At 48.0% G+C, this 14,851-nt stretch overlaps 1 protein-coding gene across 13 annotated transcripts in view; it reads left to right on the top strand.

Annotated features, from left to right (window-relative positions):
* The first annotated feature begins 217 nt into the window (after positions 1–217).
* The window catches only part of Ablim3 (actin binding LIM protein family member 3), a 115,907-nt gene continuing 101,273 nt past the window's right edge, over positions 218–14,851 (top strand). For 5 of the 13 annotated variants that reach the window (XM_021214837.2, XM_021214831.2, XM_021214830.2 and 2 more), the window contains exons 1-2: positions 218–423; positions 771–873. In XM_021214837.2, the coding sequence (XP_021070496.1) occupies positions 861–873 (13 nt within the window). In that variant the 5' untranslated portion in view covers positions 218–423; positions 771–860. Of the gene's footprint in view, positions 874–14,851 lie in introns of all 13 variants that reach the window. The other 8 variants (XM_029547239.1, XM_029547238.1, XM_029547235.1 and 5 more) reach the window with 4 other exon arrangements.

The following is a 14,851-nucleotide window of genomic DNA, read 5'->3' as shown; positions in this document are numbered from 1 at the left end:
TGAGGTGGGAGTTCATCTCCTGCAAAACCAGTCTCTCCCTCTAAGTCCTCCTAGTGATAACTTTCCGTCTTTATGTAGGCTCACCCCCTAGAACCCAGGTCCACCCTACCCCCGACACCCCCTCCCAGGCTGACCTCCCCCCCTTTTCTTTTTTCTTTTTTTTTTTCCCCCAACACCCCCAGCACTCGGGCAGAAAGCCCTGCAGGGCGGAGCCTCAGACACGCGCCGGCGCGTCCAGCAGGTGGCAGCAGCGAGCGGCCGCGCCCCCCGCGCTGCCAAGCTGCGAGCCCACATCATGGATGGCGAGCTCTCAGGTTTCGCCTGGCTCGCCCTGGCATCCCAGACCCCAGACGACCCGCGGGATTCATGAGCCGCTTGCAGGGGCCGGGGCAGGGGCCTCTGGCTCCCAAAACTGGCCAAGAGGTGGGTCCTGGGGCGGGTCGCTGCTCCCGAGGCCGGGCGGGGACGCGCTGCCTCCGCCCTGCCTCCCTGTGGTCCACACCCCCTTCGGGCTCCGCAGCCTGCTGGCTGGGATAACGCGGGGTGCACACGAGCCAGCACTGCCAGACTCGCTACTGCCCGGGGTTCGGGTCCCAGGTGCTGAGGACCAGGCACCTGAGTCCTCCTCGCCTGCCCCTCCTCCCTGTTCACCTGCCCTGTTCGTCCACTAGCCTTAAAGGCCAGCGGCTCCAGCCCAGACGGAGGGGCCAGCAGGGGGAGAGCGCACCTGAGGATACACAGCTGGCCCTGCTCTGCCTTTTCACCCCTAGGTGATGAGTGAGGCCAGGAGAACACAAGATTTAAAAAGCAACCGGGGCCTCCTCCGTATTGAATGAACGACCCAGAGCAAAGGCATCACCATGAACACGAGCAGTAAGTGGATCCTCCTCTCCTTTGCCATGGGAACAGGGGTGGGGGCGGGAGGTTCAGGAGCCTGCGCCCAGGCTGCCTGGAAAGAGGAAGGAAGCCGGTATCTGCGGGGACACCTGACTCCCTGACTCCCTCCTTCGGTTGCTTTCGGAGCTCCCTGGCACAGGGAGAGCTTTGGGGTCTGCCTTTTCCTGATGATTTTGCTAATGTTTAATCAGCGGCGCCAGTTGCCTCTGTCGGGAAAACTGCTGTCTCCTAGCTGTGCCTGGAAAGGCCTAAGAAACTGTAGTGTGGCCATTGTCTGACTGTGGGGGGCTCCCAGGAGACCTCCATGCCCACATCTGGAAATCCATGGAGGCCCTGCTTGTCCCGGGAAGAGCAGGGAGGCCGTGGGCGGGCCTGGGCGGACCTGGGATAGCAAAGAGCGATTTGATAAACAAATCCTCATGAAGCCACCTTTGGGTCCGGAAGAAAGATTCAGCTTTTATTCCCTCAGTGGTCCAGGCTGATTCCCCACCTACCTGGAGGCTGCTTAGCCTACAGGAGGATGAGAAGAAGCGGCAAACCCTTTGAGCAACAGCTCTGGCACGGCAGAAGCAATAACTGCCCTGCAGAACCCGGGCTAGACATTTAGGGTCCTGGCTACCATGAAATGCACTCAAGCAACCCAGGAAGGTCCTGGTTGGGTTAATGTGACCCAGGCAATACCCTAGGAGGGCATAATCGTGTTCAAATGTCACTGGCTGGATCTGTGACCCAGAGGAGTCCTGCGAGCATTCCCAGTTGGGGGCTGTGACTTTCGGGCTTAGTCCCAACTCTTGGCATCTCAGATTGCTCGGCTATGAGATCTGGAGGGATACACCGGAGACCTTTCTGATCAAGAATTGACGAGGTCTTTCTTCAAAAGCTAGAGCTTGGCAGTAAGGGCGGGGTGAAGGGGGGGTTCAGCACCTGAGTGAGGCTATGTCCAGGCGAGCCCCACTACTTCCTGACTCTCCCTCCACTTCAAGGCCTTGGCACAGAGAGAGGCTGCACAGCCGCTGGGATGGAAACGAAATGTATTTATTTACTACGCATTTGTGTGACTCACATCTCTGCCGTCTTCCTTTGTGTATCACATAGCTATGTTAAGCAAGGGAGTGAGGCTGGACTCCCTTTCCCTCTTATAGCCAGAGAATTTTTCCTCTTAGCTGACAGTCTGAAATGATGTTCTGGCTTCGTACCAGACTTGGGGAGTGGGTGGGGAGAAGCCCTTCAACCCTGTCACTGGAGGGCCGTATGTTTGCATCTGTGTGCTTCGGAAAAATTAAGGTGTGGATCGCCTGCCATTCCTTGCTCTATCTAGGGGGGATTTTTGTTTATGGGAGTCTTTCCCAGTAACTGATAGATGAGAAGGAGCTAAGAAAGGCAATAAGCAACTGACTCTGCCTTTTCGCTGTTCTAGAATCTTAAGAAAATGTTTGTTCTATTAGCAACGCTGAGTATTTCAGACTGAAAAAACAAAAAACAAAAAAACAAAAAAACAAAAAACCCAAACCAGGTTTCCCTTCATCCTGTCTTTTCTTCCTTCCTTTGAAATAATGATCAATGTAATATTTTAGTTAAGTCTTGTAGATAATACAGACTGAAAAAAAATCTACTTTTCTAATTAGGGGGTGTTAAGTTTGCAGTCATGCTGGGAAATGATCAATAAAATGACCAGGACAACCTTGGGAACCCCCAAGCATCCAATAGAGAGGAATACTCAGTAGCTGGAGCGCTCTAATGGGGAGTCTCAGGGCCTGAGAACTGGGCTTTATCATTGAGCTTCATGTCAACAAGGAGACCCTGCAGATGGTGAGAATCAAAATCAGACCTCATAGAGTAACAAGGCCATAGGGCCTCAGAGCAGAATATTGGCAGGAGGCCCTTGGCTAGTCTGATGTGATCAAAAATGTTCTCCTTTTAGATGTGAAATAACCCAATTCACAGTGTTAATTCCAATACCAGTTAAGGGGTCTTCATGCCAGTTACCAACCTGAGCACTGCTAAGCCCCACACAGAAACTCCCACTCACTGAAGCTGTGAGGTGGGTGGCTCCAGCTTCATAGATGAGACGTTACTATTGGTATTTGGTCATCTGAAGCCATTTATTAATTGTTGGGCTTCGAAAGGTTCTGGAACATGAACTGTATTTGACAGTAGGCACCATTCCTAGTCAGTGGTTCGGGCGCCAACATTGAAATTTGGGCAAACTATAACTTATTGCTCAACTCCTAATCAGGTCATCTGGAGAACCCAGAGCTGCGGTTTGGGGGCACTAACTGTAAGAGCAGCTACAGCCAGGTGTTGTGACAAATGGACTGTCATCCCAGATATCTGGCGGCTGAGGCAGGAGGAGTTCCCTGAGTTCAAAGGCAGTCTGGGCTGCCTGGTAAATTCTAGGCAGGCATGAGTTACAAAGTGAGAGTCTGCTGAGAAAGAAAGAGCGAAAAGAAGGGGAGAAAAGAAGGGGAGAGGGGAGCTTACTCTGCCTCTGAGGGTCCCCAGTTTAGATGGCCTCTCTCCTCTTAGTAATGGGGTGGTCTTCAACATGTTGCTTCATCTGCAGAAATATAGAATAGAATGGATTCTACACATCACACACCTTTGTGTAAAACACTTAGTGACATGCTTGTCTGTGGACACAGTTGATGTGTCAGCAACAGGTGATCATCGGCCATCATCGGGGTCACTGTCACCGCTAAATTAATTTTGGGATGTTAGCAAGCAGTCCTCTCGGGTGTCACCCCTTCACTACGAATTGAGAAGCATAACTTGGAGGAGGATTAAATGGAATGACAAGGACGGGTTCCACAAACATGTACAAAACTACGCTTATAAACAAGAAAGTTGCTCCACACGCAACGAAACAAGACAGTGCTCAGCCACTCGGTACTGAGTGTAAATTTCAGTACTATCTGGATCCTTGCATCTCGAAGTGTGATGAGCATTAGCAAGGCATTTGGAAGAAGAGTGATTCTGAGGCTGGGGGGGGGAGGGTGAACCAAAAGGGTGCATCAGGTGGGCTCCCCACTCAGAACCAATGAGGGAAGTGGAAGGGACCACCTAGCTCAGGATTCCCTATACCTTTCCACTTGTCATCCCTTTCTGCCCAGTAAATATTTACACAGCTCCAGGTGTGTAGCTTTATAAAAAGGTACAGAGATCAAATATCTGAGGAATGAAGAAATGGCTCAGCAGTTCTTGCAGATTTTGGTTCTCAGCACCCATGTGGCAGCTCACAGCTGTCTGTAATTCCAGTTCTAGGGAGTCTTATCTCTTCTTCCAGCCTCTGTGGTACTCGCCATGCATGTGGGGCACACACGTCCATGCAGACAAAACACTCATCCACACAAAATAATAAAATAAATAAAATAAATAAACCAGAAAATAATGTTCAAAAGAAATCAAATATTTGCTGATAATAAATTATAAAGAAATTAATTTTGAAATAATTCCTTGATATCTAGGTACTATAAATTTGCTACATATTGATAACTGAAGTAAATTTGCATACTGCCATGATATGATCATTTACTTTTACCTAATTAATTACAATCTTGGTTGACTATTTGATACAGCAGGGCATAGAAAATCTTGGACATTTTCAGAGTTTAACCAATCTTTTGGTTTTACAATCATCAATTCTGAAAACACCATGTTGTGTAAATACACAGAACAAAATGACAGAAATATGTTTAGGGCTGTCTGAGAAAATGTTGGAAATTCTGTCCTAACCCCAAGCCAAAATTCATTGAACAGTTTTCTATGAAAGTGAAGTCCACAACTCAGATAGCAGTTCTTAAAAGCAAATGTTCTAACCCAATGCAATCTGAGCAAATATTCTAATGTATCATCTACCTGATGAAGAGTGACAGTGAACTGTTCTTAACATGCGGTAGTTTCCAATCTTCATCCAGGTGTTTGGGGTGGTGTGACAGCACTCTCAGAGCAGAGGCAGGGCACAGTGAGGTCATGTGACACAGCCCAGCCGAGACCTGCCAAAACACCAAGTTCATTAACTATTTGATTTTGAATTCATCTTTGTCCACGGAGCACTCAGAAACCTTTCACCGTTGCCAATTTTCTCATAACCCCTGCATGGTTACACAGCCTCACATGTGTTGCAACCTGAAGTTTAAATATTGTATGCTAGAGGAGAGACGGGGCTTTGAGGTTCTGACTTTTATGGCTGGCTCCATCATCTGGCTTCTCTCCTCCTACACATGGGCTGTCTAATTCCAGGGATCATTTGTCTCCTGCCCCACTGAAGCATCTCCTAACTGGTCTGTCCTGTCCCTCGGTTGTTCCCCCATATTCACTTTCTGTGTGGCATTTCGTGTGACCCAGCCCCATCCCTCCTCTGTGCCTTCTTATGTTTGCCCCTTTCGTTCCACTGAGAGCTTGCTCCTCTGACCTTCGCTGTCCAGTAAGTCCTCTCCATATCACAGCAGCCCCTCTGCCCACTCCCGTGCTTCACCTGGTGGCCTCTCCGCCTTCCGAAGCTGCTCTCCCACACCTCTATTCTAGCTACTATCTCCACAGTAGATGTCCACAGGCTCAGATGATGATCTCTGCCATAATGTATTCACGCATGTGGTCCCTGCATGGGGCCCATCTCTGCAAATACCCAATGCCACATGGGCTGTGGCATGCAGCCTTTGGCAATGACACACTCTGGGATTTTCATGAACCCAGACCAGTTGCTGTCTCAGTCTAGAGTCACGGATACCACCCATCAACTGTACACACTCAAGCAACAATATTTTACTGTTTGTTGAAGTTCTCGTGTTGATAACAAGGAGTTCCCAAACTGGAAGAGACAGACTTAACCCCAGTGTGCTTGGGGACCTGAACACCAGAGTCAGTTTCATGTCCCATAAAGTACCATAGTAGTCACTGGAGTAATATACTCAGTGGTTCTACAGATCCTAAATGCTATACTTTCTTATGTAGGAAACTTAGGGATGGGTCATACTCAAGGTGGGATGAGCATCCTGCCCACCACAGACCACGCCTTCTGTGCATGCTAATGAGATTACTTTTTCTTTTGTTGGAAAGGGTATTCAGACATTATTTAACCCCACAAGCGAGCTACTGACTGGAATAAACTGTGCTTTGGAGTATGGATCCCTAGATTCCACTTCAGGATTTTCATGATCTCGGACATAACAGATCATATCTAGAATGTGATCGGTAAGATGCAGACAAGGTCAGAGTTCTTGAGAGAACCAGATGAAATGCTCATGGGTGCTGGCTGTCAGTGATCAGGGGTGAATCTGCGGTTGGCCACTGAGTCAGGCGAGGTGGTTCTGAACTGATGGTGCCATAGAAGCCAAGCTCTCAGACAGTCGTCTCAGAATGATGGTTTCATCATTACTGTAGCCAGTATGGGGGTTTTGTATATAAATGAAGCCATATTATTCAGGAAGATGTTTAAGCCAGCATTGTATTTGGCTTAAGCTATAGAGAGCAGATAGAAAGTAAGAATCCTATGTGGGTGGCACACACCTTGTCTTGGTTCAGAAAAGGTACGAGGCCAGGGTTTGTGGTGGTTAGAAGACAGAAATAAGGAGAGAAAGGTCCTTTAGAAATTAGACCATGCAACATGCCACCTACTTGTGGTGTGGGGTTAAAAACAGAGGAGGATTCTCATGGCTGGGCTTCTGGCAGGGGCTAGAAGGGCACTGTATAGGGAGATGAGAGGAAAGCTTTTCCCCAGATGTATGGGAAACACACAGAAAAATAAGAGTCAACCCTGGGGAGGGAGTCTAGTTATGGCATCCACTTCCCAATCCTGTCATGATGGCCCCTGGCCTGAAGAGCAGAAGGAAGGAACCAGAAGGTTCAGCTAGGCGCTAGGTAGGCACCACCTATCCGAGCCTGCCATTCTTGGCTCCCAGAGAGCAACCAACCCAGTTCTAGGGAAGTAGCCAGGGGAAGGAATATCGTTATCCCCTCTCTGGTTCACCACAGTGGCCCAGTCCCACTAGAAGCCATAGGATAGGAAAGGCAGTTGACAGGCTGTAACAGCCATTCACCCACAGCCTCACAGGGCTCACAGCAAATAGAAAGAGAGGTGGAAAACAAAGGAAGTCAATGTGGACACCAGAACAGGTAGCAACATCTCTGCTGATGTCATTGCCTGCATCCGGTTGTCCTAAGCCTTCCTTAAGAGAAGAAGTCATTCACAACACAGAGTGAAACAAACAATAATTGACGTGCTTCCCATACAATGAAGCAGTTGTTGACAATGATTACCTGAGAGGACCTAGAGAAATAATGTAAATAACCATTTTTAAATCACCCAAAATCAACAGCACACATCTCTGAGAAATCATAGTGTGATTTCAAGAGCACTTGGATTGAAGAAAGGAAGCGATTTCAGTTCTGAATCCCAACTTCCCTGTTTGGCAATGCTTCATCTGGCTGAGACAGCATCTGCTGTAGTGAATGGTCAACCCCTGGCCCTCAACCAACATGCACCAGATTCCATTGTAAATGAACAGAAAACAACCAGAAGTGTGTAAGCACCTCCAACCCTGGGTCGTTTGCTGATTAAATTGTCATCCTGTAGTTCTTAAGGGGACACTGGACTGAAATGACTGAATTTAAACCCATCCCTGTCCCTTACTTATTGTGTCTCTTAAGTAAATTGCCTGCTTTCTATACCAACTTCCCTTCTTTGATGATAATCAAGAGGGCATAGAGTATTAATGGGATTTCTCATGGAGTTGTTGTGAATAAATAAGTCTGGGTGTTAAGGACATGGCTCAGTGATTAAGAACACTTGTTGCTCTAGCTGAGGGCCTTAGCTCCTTTTCTAGCAACCACGTGGTGGTTCCCAACCATCCAGACATAACTCCAGTTCCAGAGGACCTTATGCTTTCTTCTGACCTCTGAGGGCACCAGGCACTCACATTGTGTGTATACATGCAACACAGGCAAAATGCTCATATACATAAAGCAAAATAAATATTTTTAAATTAATAATTAAGTCTGTAGTTGCCTAAAGGGATATCCAGCACATAACAAGTGATTATAAAATAAGTAAATTATTTCGCTAGGGTTTCCATAGCCAAGTATTACATGCTGAGTGTTTTGAACACTCAGAGTTGTATTGCTTTATAGTTCTTGAGACCACAAGACCAAAGTCAGGGCCTTAACTCAGTGAGTTTCCTTTGATAGTCTGAGGTTCCAGAAAGCTCCTGGTCTATACCTAGACATCTTCTTTTTTTTTTTTTTTTTAAGATTTATTTATTTATTTATTATATGTAAGTAACTGTAGCTGTCATCAGAAACTCCAGAAGAGGGCGCCAGATCTTGTTATGGATGGTTGTGAGCCACCATGTGGTTGCTGGGATTTGAACTCAGGACCTTCAGAAGAGCAGTCGGGTGCTCTTACCTGATGAGCCATCTCACCAGCCCCCTAGACATCTTCTTGTTTCTCTTCAGACCCTTCCAATTCTGCCTGTGTTTGTGTCTAGATTTGCTCCTCTGGTAAGGACAATGGTCACACTGGAATAGGACCACTCACATGGCCTCATTTTAACCTGATATCTACACAAAGGCTATCTGCAAATAAGGTCCTATTCTGACAAACCAAGTCTTCAGATCTCCAGGTAGGAATCAGGGGGGGAAGACACAACTCAACCCCCAGGGCCATGTCTGCTAGGGAAAGCCCTCCAAAGGAAGTGCTCCCTGTAGGTAGGTTTCTCCAAAGAGCAGCCAGCCCCCAGAGCTGACAGGTGACCTAAAATACTAGTCTCACCTAAGTTCTCTCTCCAGGGTTGATGTTTAAACACTCCCTTTGCCACTTGTGACCAGAAACATCACCCTCCTAGCTGGAGCTAGAGCTCAGCTGGCAGAGTGCTTAACTATATGCAGGAGACTCTGGGTTGGATCCCAGCATAAAATGGGGTGGAGGCAGCACCTGTAATCACAGCACTCAAGAGGTAGAGGAAGGGGGATAGATTGTTCAAGGTCATCCTCAGCTACACAGCCACCAAGGCCAGCCTGGGATACTTGTGACTTTGTCTTAGAAAGAAAAGAAGGGAAGGATAGCTGGATGGGTGGAGGGAGGGAGGTAGAGAGGGAGAGGAGGAGGGAGGGAGAGAAGAAAAATAGGAGTGGGGGAGAAAAGGAGGGAAGGAACAAGGAAGAATGGGAAAGACAGAAAGGGAAGGAGAGGGGGTGGGGAATCTCAAACAGGGGAAGACCAAAAGTGGCTAAACATATTCACACTCACACATCTCACACACACATCACACACACACACACACACTCGGGATAGTATGTGACCACAGTATTGTAAGAGAATTGACAGGCATGGTCTTGGTTTCCAGTTTGCCTAGTTCCTGGTCATGTCCAAAAGGGTAATCAAAACTGGACGATGTACTCCTTCAAATATTATTTGCTAAAATCTTGGCTAGCACCAGGCATGATTCTGGTAACAGACGCTAAATGTAACTAGCGTGGTCTGCTTTCATTGGACCATACAAGCGAGTACAATGAGCCTCTGGTGGCCAGCATGCTACGTTTGCCCTGGACTGGATTTTTAATACATTTGAATTATTAACTCATCTCAAAGTTGGGATTTCGAGTTTATCTTTTTTTTTTTTAAAGATTTATTTATTTATTATATGTAAGTACACCGTAGCTGTCTTCAGACACTCCAGAAGAGGGTGTCAGATCTTGTTACAGATGGTTATGAGCCACCATGTGGTTGCTGGGATTTGAACTCCGGACCTTCGGAAGAGCAGTCGGGTGCTCTTACCCACTGAGCCATCTCACCAGCCCCCTCGAGTTTATCTTAAAAACAAAACTAGAGCCGAGTCAAGTAACGGTGGCACGTGCCTTTAATCCCAGTACCCAGGAGGCAGAGGAAGTTGGATCTCTGAGTTCGAGGCCAGCTTGGTGAGTTCCTAGACAGTCAAGGTTACACATAGATATCCTGTCTGGAAAAACCAAGAAAAGAAAACAAAACAAACTCAAAGATTTCAAAGCACTGCTTCCCCCACTCCCCCAACATAGCCACAGTCAGTAGGATTTATAATTCAGGTATGCTATATGTATAAAAGTCTATTTAGCCACATTGACCCCACTTCTGCTACTTTAGTATTTCTAGTTACTTTGCCTCTATCACCCTAGATTTTATAGCCCAGTCTAGTAGATGATCTATATAGCATCAATGGCGAGAAATGCATCATCCCATGGAGAACCCAAAGCTGGTCCAGGATGCTTAAAAAACAAAACTAGAGTCAGGTGGTGGTGCATGCCTTTACGCCCAGCACCCAGGAGGCAGAGGCAGGTGAATCTCTCTGAATTGCTAGATTCTGCCTAGAGTTGGTAGGTCAACACTCTACCTCCTGTCAGGCATTAAAGTCCCCTTGAAGGGAGCAGGCCCCACTGTGAGCCCTACTTTCTTAGCTGACCTACACCCAGAGGCGAATATCTTATCCTGTTACATGCATTTGAGCAAAGGCAGGGTCCACTATGTCTCCTGGAGGTCAGCTTTGGCTTCCAGGGAACCTGGTAGTAGAAAGTAGGACCAAGAGCAAAGAGGACTATTTTGGATCAGTAGTTCCCAGTGCCTGAAAGGCATCCTCTGGGGGCTCCTTTGATGGTTGTTCCATTTTTGTCGTGACATAGAAAACATGCCTGGTCTAACTGAGGACTTCCAGTCACGGTGTGAGCTCTGTGTCAGCTCAGGAAGACACCTGCCAGGACTAAGTCCTGGGAGGGCACAACAGGGATCTCACCCAGCTACCTGGGGCCTTTCTAGAATAGCATATTTCCCCCAACCCCCACAGCGGCCGCTCGGACACCTGATGAATGAATTGGCTGATGAAAAGCCCACACGCTCTGTTAAGCTTTTTTTTTTTTTTTTTTTTTTTTTTAAGATGGATGATTGTGCCCCCATCCTTGACCATAATTCCCCTATCTCGGACTCAGGAGGCAACACTAAGCAAGGTGAGGTACTGGCCTATGTGATTCAGGCTATGTGGACTTCAGGAGATCAGAGCAATGCTCTGCTAGAACCTGCTTAGGGCTCTGCAGGAGCATCATGTGCTGAGAGGACAGTGGTACCCTGTGTGCTCAGGTCGAAGTGGAGGATGCTAGGGGGCAAGAAGACGCCAGACTCAACATTCTGTGTCTGCCTGGGAGCACAGTTAACCGTTCACCTCAGAAATTCCAGGGGGAACCCAAGCCAGACAAGGGGTACATAGAGGCAGGCTCCCCACTGCTTCTGCACTGGTGACCAGCCCCACCCCCTCCCCGCCGACTCCCCCTCCACCCTGGAAGAATCTTCTAAAGTTGCTCCCTTGCATCTGCTTAATTTTGTGCAAAGCAAAGGCCTTTCTCCACGGGCTGCCATCACTTGCCCTCACCAGCCGAGCCAATGAGATGACTGCTTTGAGTAGTCTAATGACACAGTTGATCTATTTTAAGCACCTGAAGCGTACTCCACCAAGTGCCAATCTTCCTGCTGCGAGCCACTCTCAGCGTGCAGGAGCTAGCAGGCTGCCTGAAGGCTGCTCCTGCATTTTAAGATCCGGGGAAACCTCCCAGGAATCCTGGCCCTGCTGTCCAAAGGTAGACTGAAGCATCCATTGAATTGTGTTATTTTCACAGTCAGCATGGATGCGTTGCCTCTGATGTTAGGATTATGTGACCTCAGGTAACCATAAATCCCCCTTTCAAAGGGCACACACAGAGCTAAGACTGTCACACACATAAGAAGAGGAGACCTGGGAGGCAGCATTTATGGAACAATGAGAAGCCCAACCTCCATCAAAGATTGTTCCCCCCTCTCCTCCCCCTCCTCCTTCCCATCTTCCTCCTCTTTCTCCCTTTCCTCCTCTCCCTCCTCTTTCCTCTTTTCTTCCCCCTCCTCCTTTTCCTCCTTCCTCCTCCTCCCTTTCCTCCTCTTCTTCCCCCTCCTCCCTTCCCTCATCTTCCTCCTCCCTCTCTCCCCTCCTCCTCCCTCCTTCCTCTCTTTCCAATGAAGAAACATTCTTTTCTAACTGTAGCCTGTGTGTTTTCCACATATTTACCGACTCCTTACAACACTCCCGAGTTCCGGATCTAACAAAGGCCCCCACATGATGCTGAGTTCTTACCACTCATCACAAACAAACCTAGCACAGTCCGTAACGATTACGATCATTAGCTCATTGACTTTCCTTTCGTTCCCTTGTCCTCTTTATAAACTCCTGTGTTGATGATGTGGTAGACATTGCCTGTTCTGTGCTGTTCTATCCTGTGGTCCTCATTCAGTGTTAGATGAATACTGCTTGCGCCTGCATATATAGAGCAGAGGTTCACCCGCGCACTAATCCGCTGAGCCATCGCAAGAATCCTGCATGGTGCATGCCTCGTACTAAATTCACAGAAAAAGAAAGTGGCTCAGAGAAGGCACAGCTGACTCCAAACCACAGATTTGAAACAGGTGACAGAGCCTTGAGTAGATATATGGGCAGCTATGTCTAATGTCGTTCTTCTGCATAACAAAGAAACTGAAGTTTACAAGCAAATCACCTGGACAAGGTTCCACAAGCCAGGAAGCAGCTGTGCAGGTGTCAAGCCGTGTCTTCCGGCTAAGGCCACCTTTCCTGACTTCCTGCTCCTCGGCATAGTCTTTCCCTGTTTTCTGTGAGGGGAGCTCCAGGGAACACAGGGATGTTAGTCTTGCAGTTGGATATCCCAGTACAATTTGCTCATTCACTCAAGCAATAAACAAATCCCCGATCTAATAGCCAGGCGCCTGAGATGCCTCAGGATAGAGACCTCAACCCAAGACCATTTCCATCCAGAGTCGCCAAGGGACAGGCACTGGGAACTTACTGTGAGGGAAGCCTTCAGGTGGAGAGAGAGAAGGCAAGGTTTGATGAAGGCAAGCCAAAGTCCTTTGAAAGGCCCAGGAATGTACCACTCACTCTAGACCCCAAGGGGATGGACACATTTGTGTTAGGTCAAGGAGAAGGGACCGCAGGACTTATGTAGTTATTCTAATTGGCAAGCATCTCACAGCTCCTTGTTGTACAACCCCTGAGGCCTGGGCCTTTGGCTGGGACATGGGATGTAGAGTACACCGAAAGGGCATGCGCATGCAGGGAAGGGTCAGGCATGCCAGCTGTTGTGCGCATACGCTACGAGACGTGGTGTGACTTAAGCTGGAGGAGGACTGGGGAGGATCAGGTCTTTGAGAGGTACCAGCTAAGGTACCAGCGTTCTGGTCTGTAGTTAATGAGGAGACACGGGAGGGTTTGAGCCGAGTGACCTGACAAAGCTTGTGCATTATTTAAAAAGAACGCATGGCAACACCCAACTGATACACTGCAGAGCCCGGGGGTTTGGCAACAGGTAGCTGTACACGTGACTTAGGAGAGGGGAGACCACGGGGCTGCCAAGAGGTCGCAGTGCTGTGGTTCACCATACATTATGGCCTACATCGCTCCTCTTAGGCCCACAGGTGGGTCTGCTCTCTGATTCTGCTTTCTGACTCGGTGCAAACCGAAACACTTGAAGAACTAGGTCACTGACCCAATCAGGAAACCTAGATCGTGCTAAGTGTTTGAGCTACAGTGTCAGACAGGGAAGGCTGGCTTCAGATTCCAGCCAGGAACCCGGCTTGCTGGCCACATCACCTGCAGTGACTTATCTCTCCCCGCCCACACTTCAGTTTCCTCTCTAGATAGGAGTGAGTGGGGGTGGGGGGGGAGTGAAAGGCTGGATGCAAATGCTTTGCATAGCACCCAACCCAGGGAAAACGCCCACAAAGGCAGTGAGAGCGTGGTGAACACAGTCGAATGTGTTGGGAGAAGTCCCTTGAATGTGTGAATAATCCTCACACTGTGCTGACATTGACAAGCCTTCATCATCAGTTCCCGTGTGGATTGATGGCACAGGACTTAATTGTTAGCTAATAAACTGCGAGCTTTATTACATGTTAGACCCCATTCTGAACACTCCCCATAAATAGTCGTCCCTCCCCCACCTGTTTTTTAGTTCGGCTGCGAGTCAGAGGTCACATTGATTTTTCAGGTGAATGTTCACTTCATTGAGGTTACCGAACTGAGATGGTCGTAGAGGGATGCCAGTGGTTGTGTTATCTAACACACGTGGGAAGAATAAAACCGTAGCCGTGACCATAAAGAAATCTCCCATGAGTCCATCTGTACCTGAAGCCAAAGCTGCCTCCCGCCCCAGACCTCCCTGTTGTTAGAACCAACAAATTCTATTTTTACATCAAGTACTCAGCTGGGTTTCTGTAAACTACACCTGAGCAGGTTCCCAACAGGGAAATGGGTATGAGCCATGTGTTAAACTCATAACTATTCCCATTCTATCACACGTCTGGCTGTCTTTAGGACAAAATACTCTTCCATAAAGATCCTTTCATTTCCTCTCTACAGTGACTTTGCCCCCTCCATTAAAGTCCGTTTCATTTGAATATTTTGATTCAAACATTTTTCTGGCTACAACTCATTTTCTGTAGGTCAGTGTGGTTTGCTAGTTTATCCCTTAGTGCCCCCTCTTACATCCAATGCTCTTGGAGGACAGGAGTCCTGAGTCAGTCAGCTGTGCACATGCCTGTTCCCCATCTGCAGGTCCAGACCATGGAGGGACGGGGTAATAGCTTCCAGAGCCTGAGAAAATGCCTGGGTATGCTGAACTTCAGATGCATGGCATCTGTGAGTGCATGTGTTGGGGGACATTCCGCTTGACAAAAAGCTACTAGAAGACACTACTAGTATAGAGAGAGTCACAAATGGTTTTGACATGAAAAAGGAGTCCCTGGGTAATCTGAATGTGGCTGTATGGGTGCCTGTGTGGTTGGAGAGAAAGCTCTCCAACTTCAAATCCTTAAGATTTAAAACTTCAAACACCCAAAATAAAATATTTTAAAAGAAGAAAGAAAGAGAGAGAGAAAGAGAGAGAGAGAGAGAGAGAGAGA

The sequence above is a fragment of the Mus pahari genome, chromosome 15 (assembly GCF_900095145.1).
Source record: "Mus pahari chromosome 15, PAHARI_EIJ_v1.1, whole genome shotgun sequence".
NCBI classification, from domain to species: Eukaryota; Metazoa; Chordata; class Mammalia; order Rodentia; family Muridae; genus Mus; species Mus pahari.
Note: the sequence above shows the minus strand (reverse complement) of the source record. Positions and strands in the feature narration are given on the sequence as shown.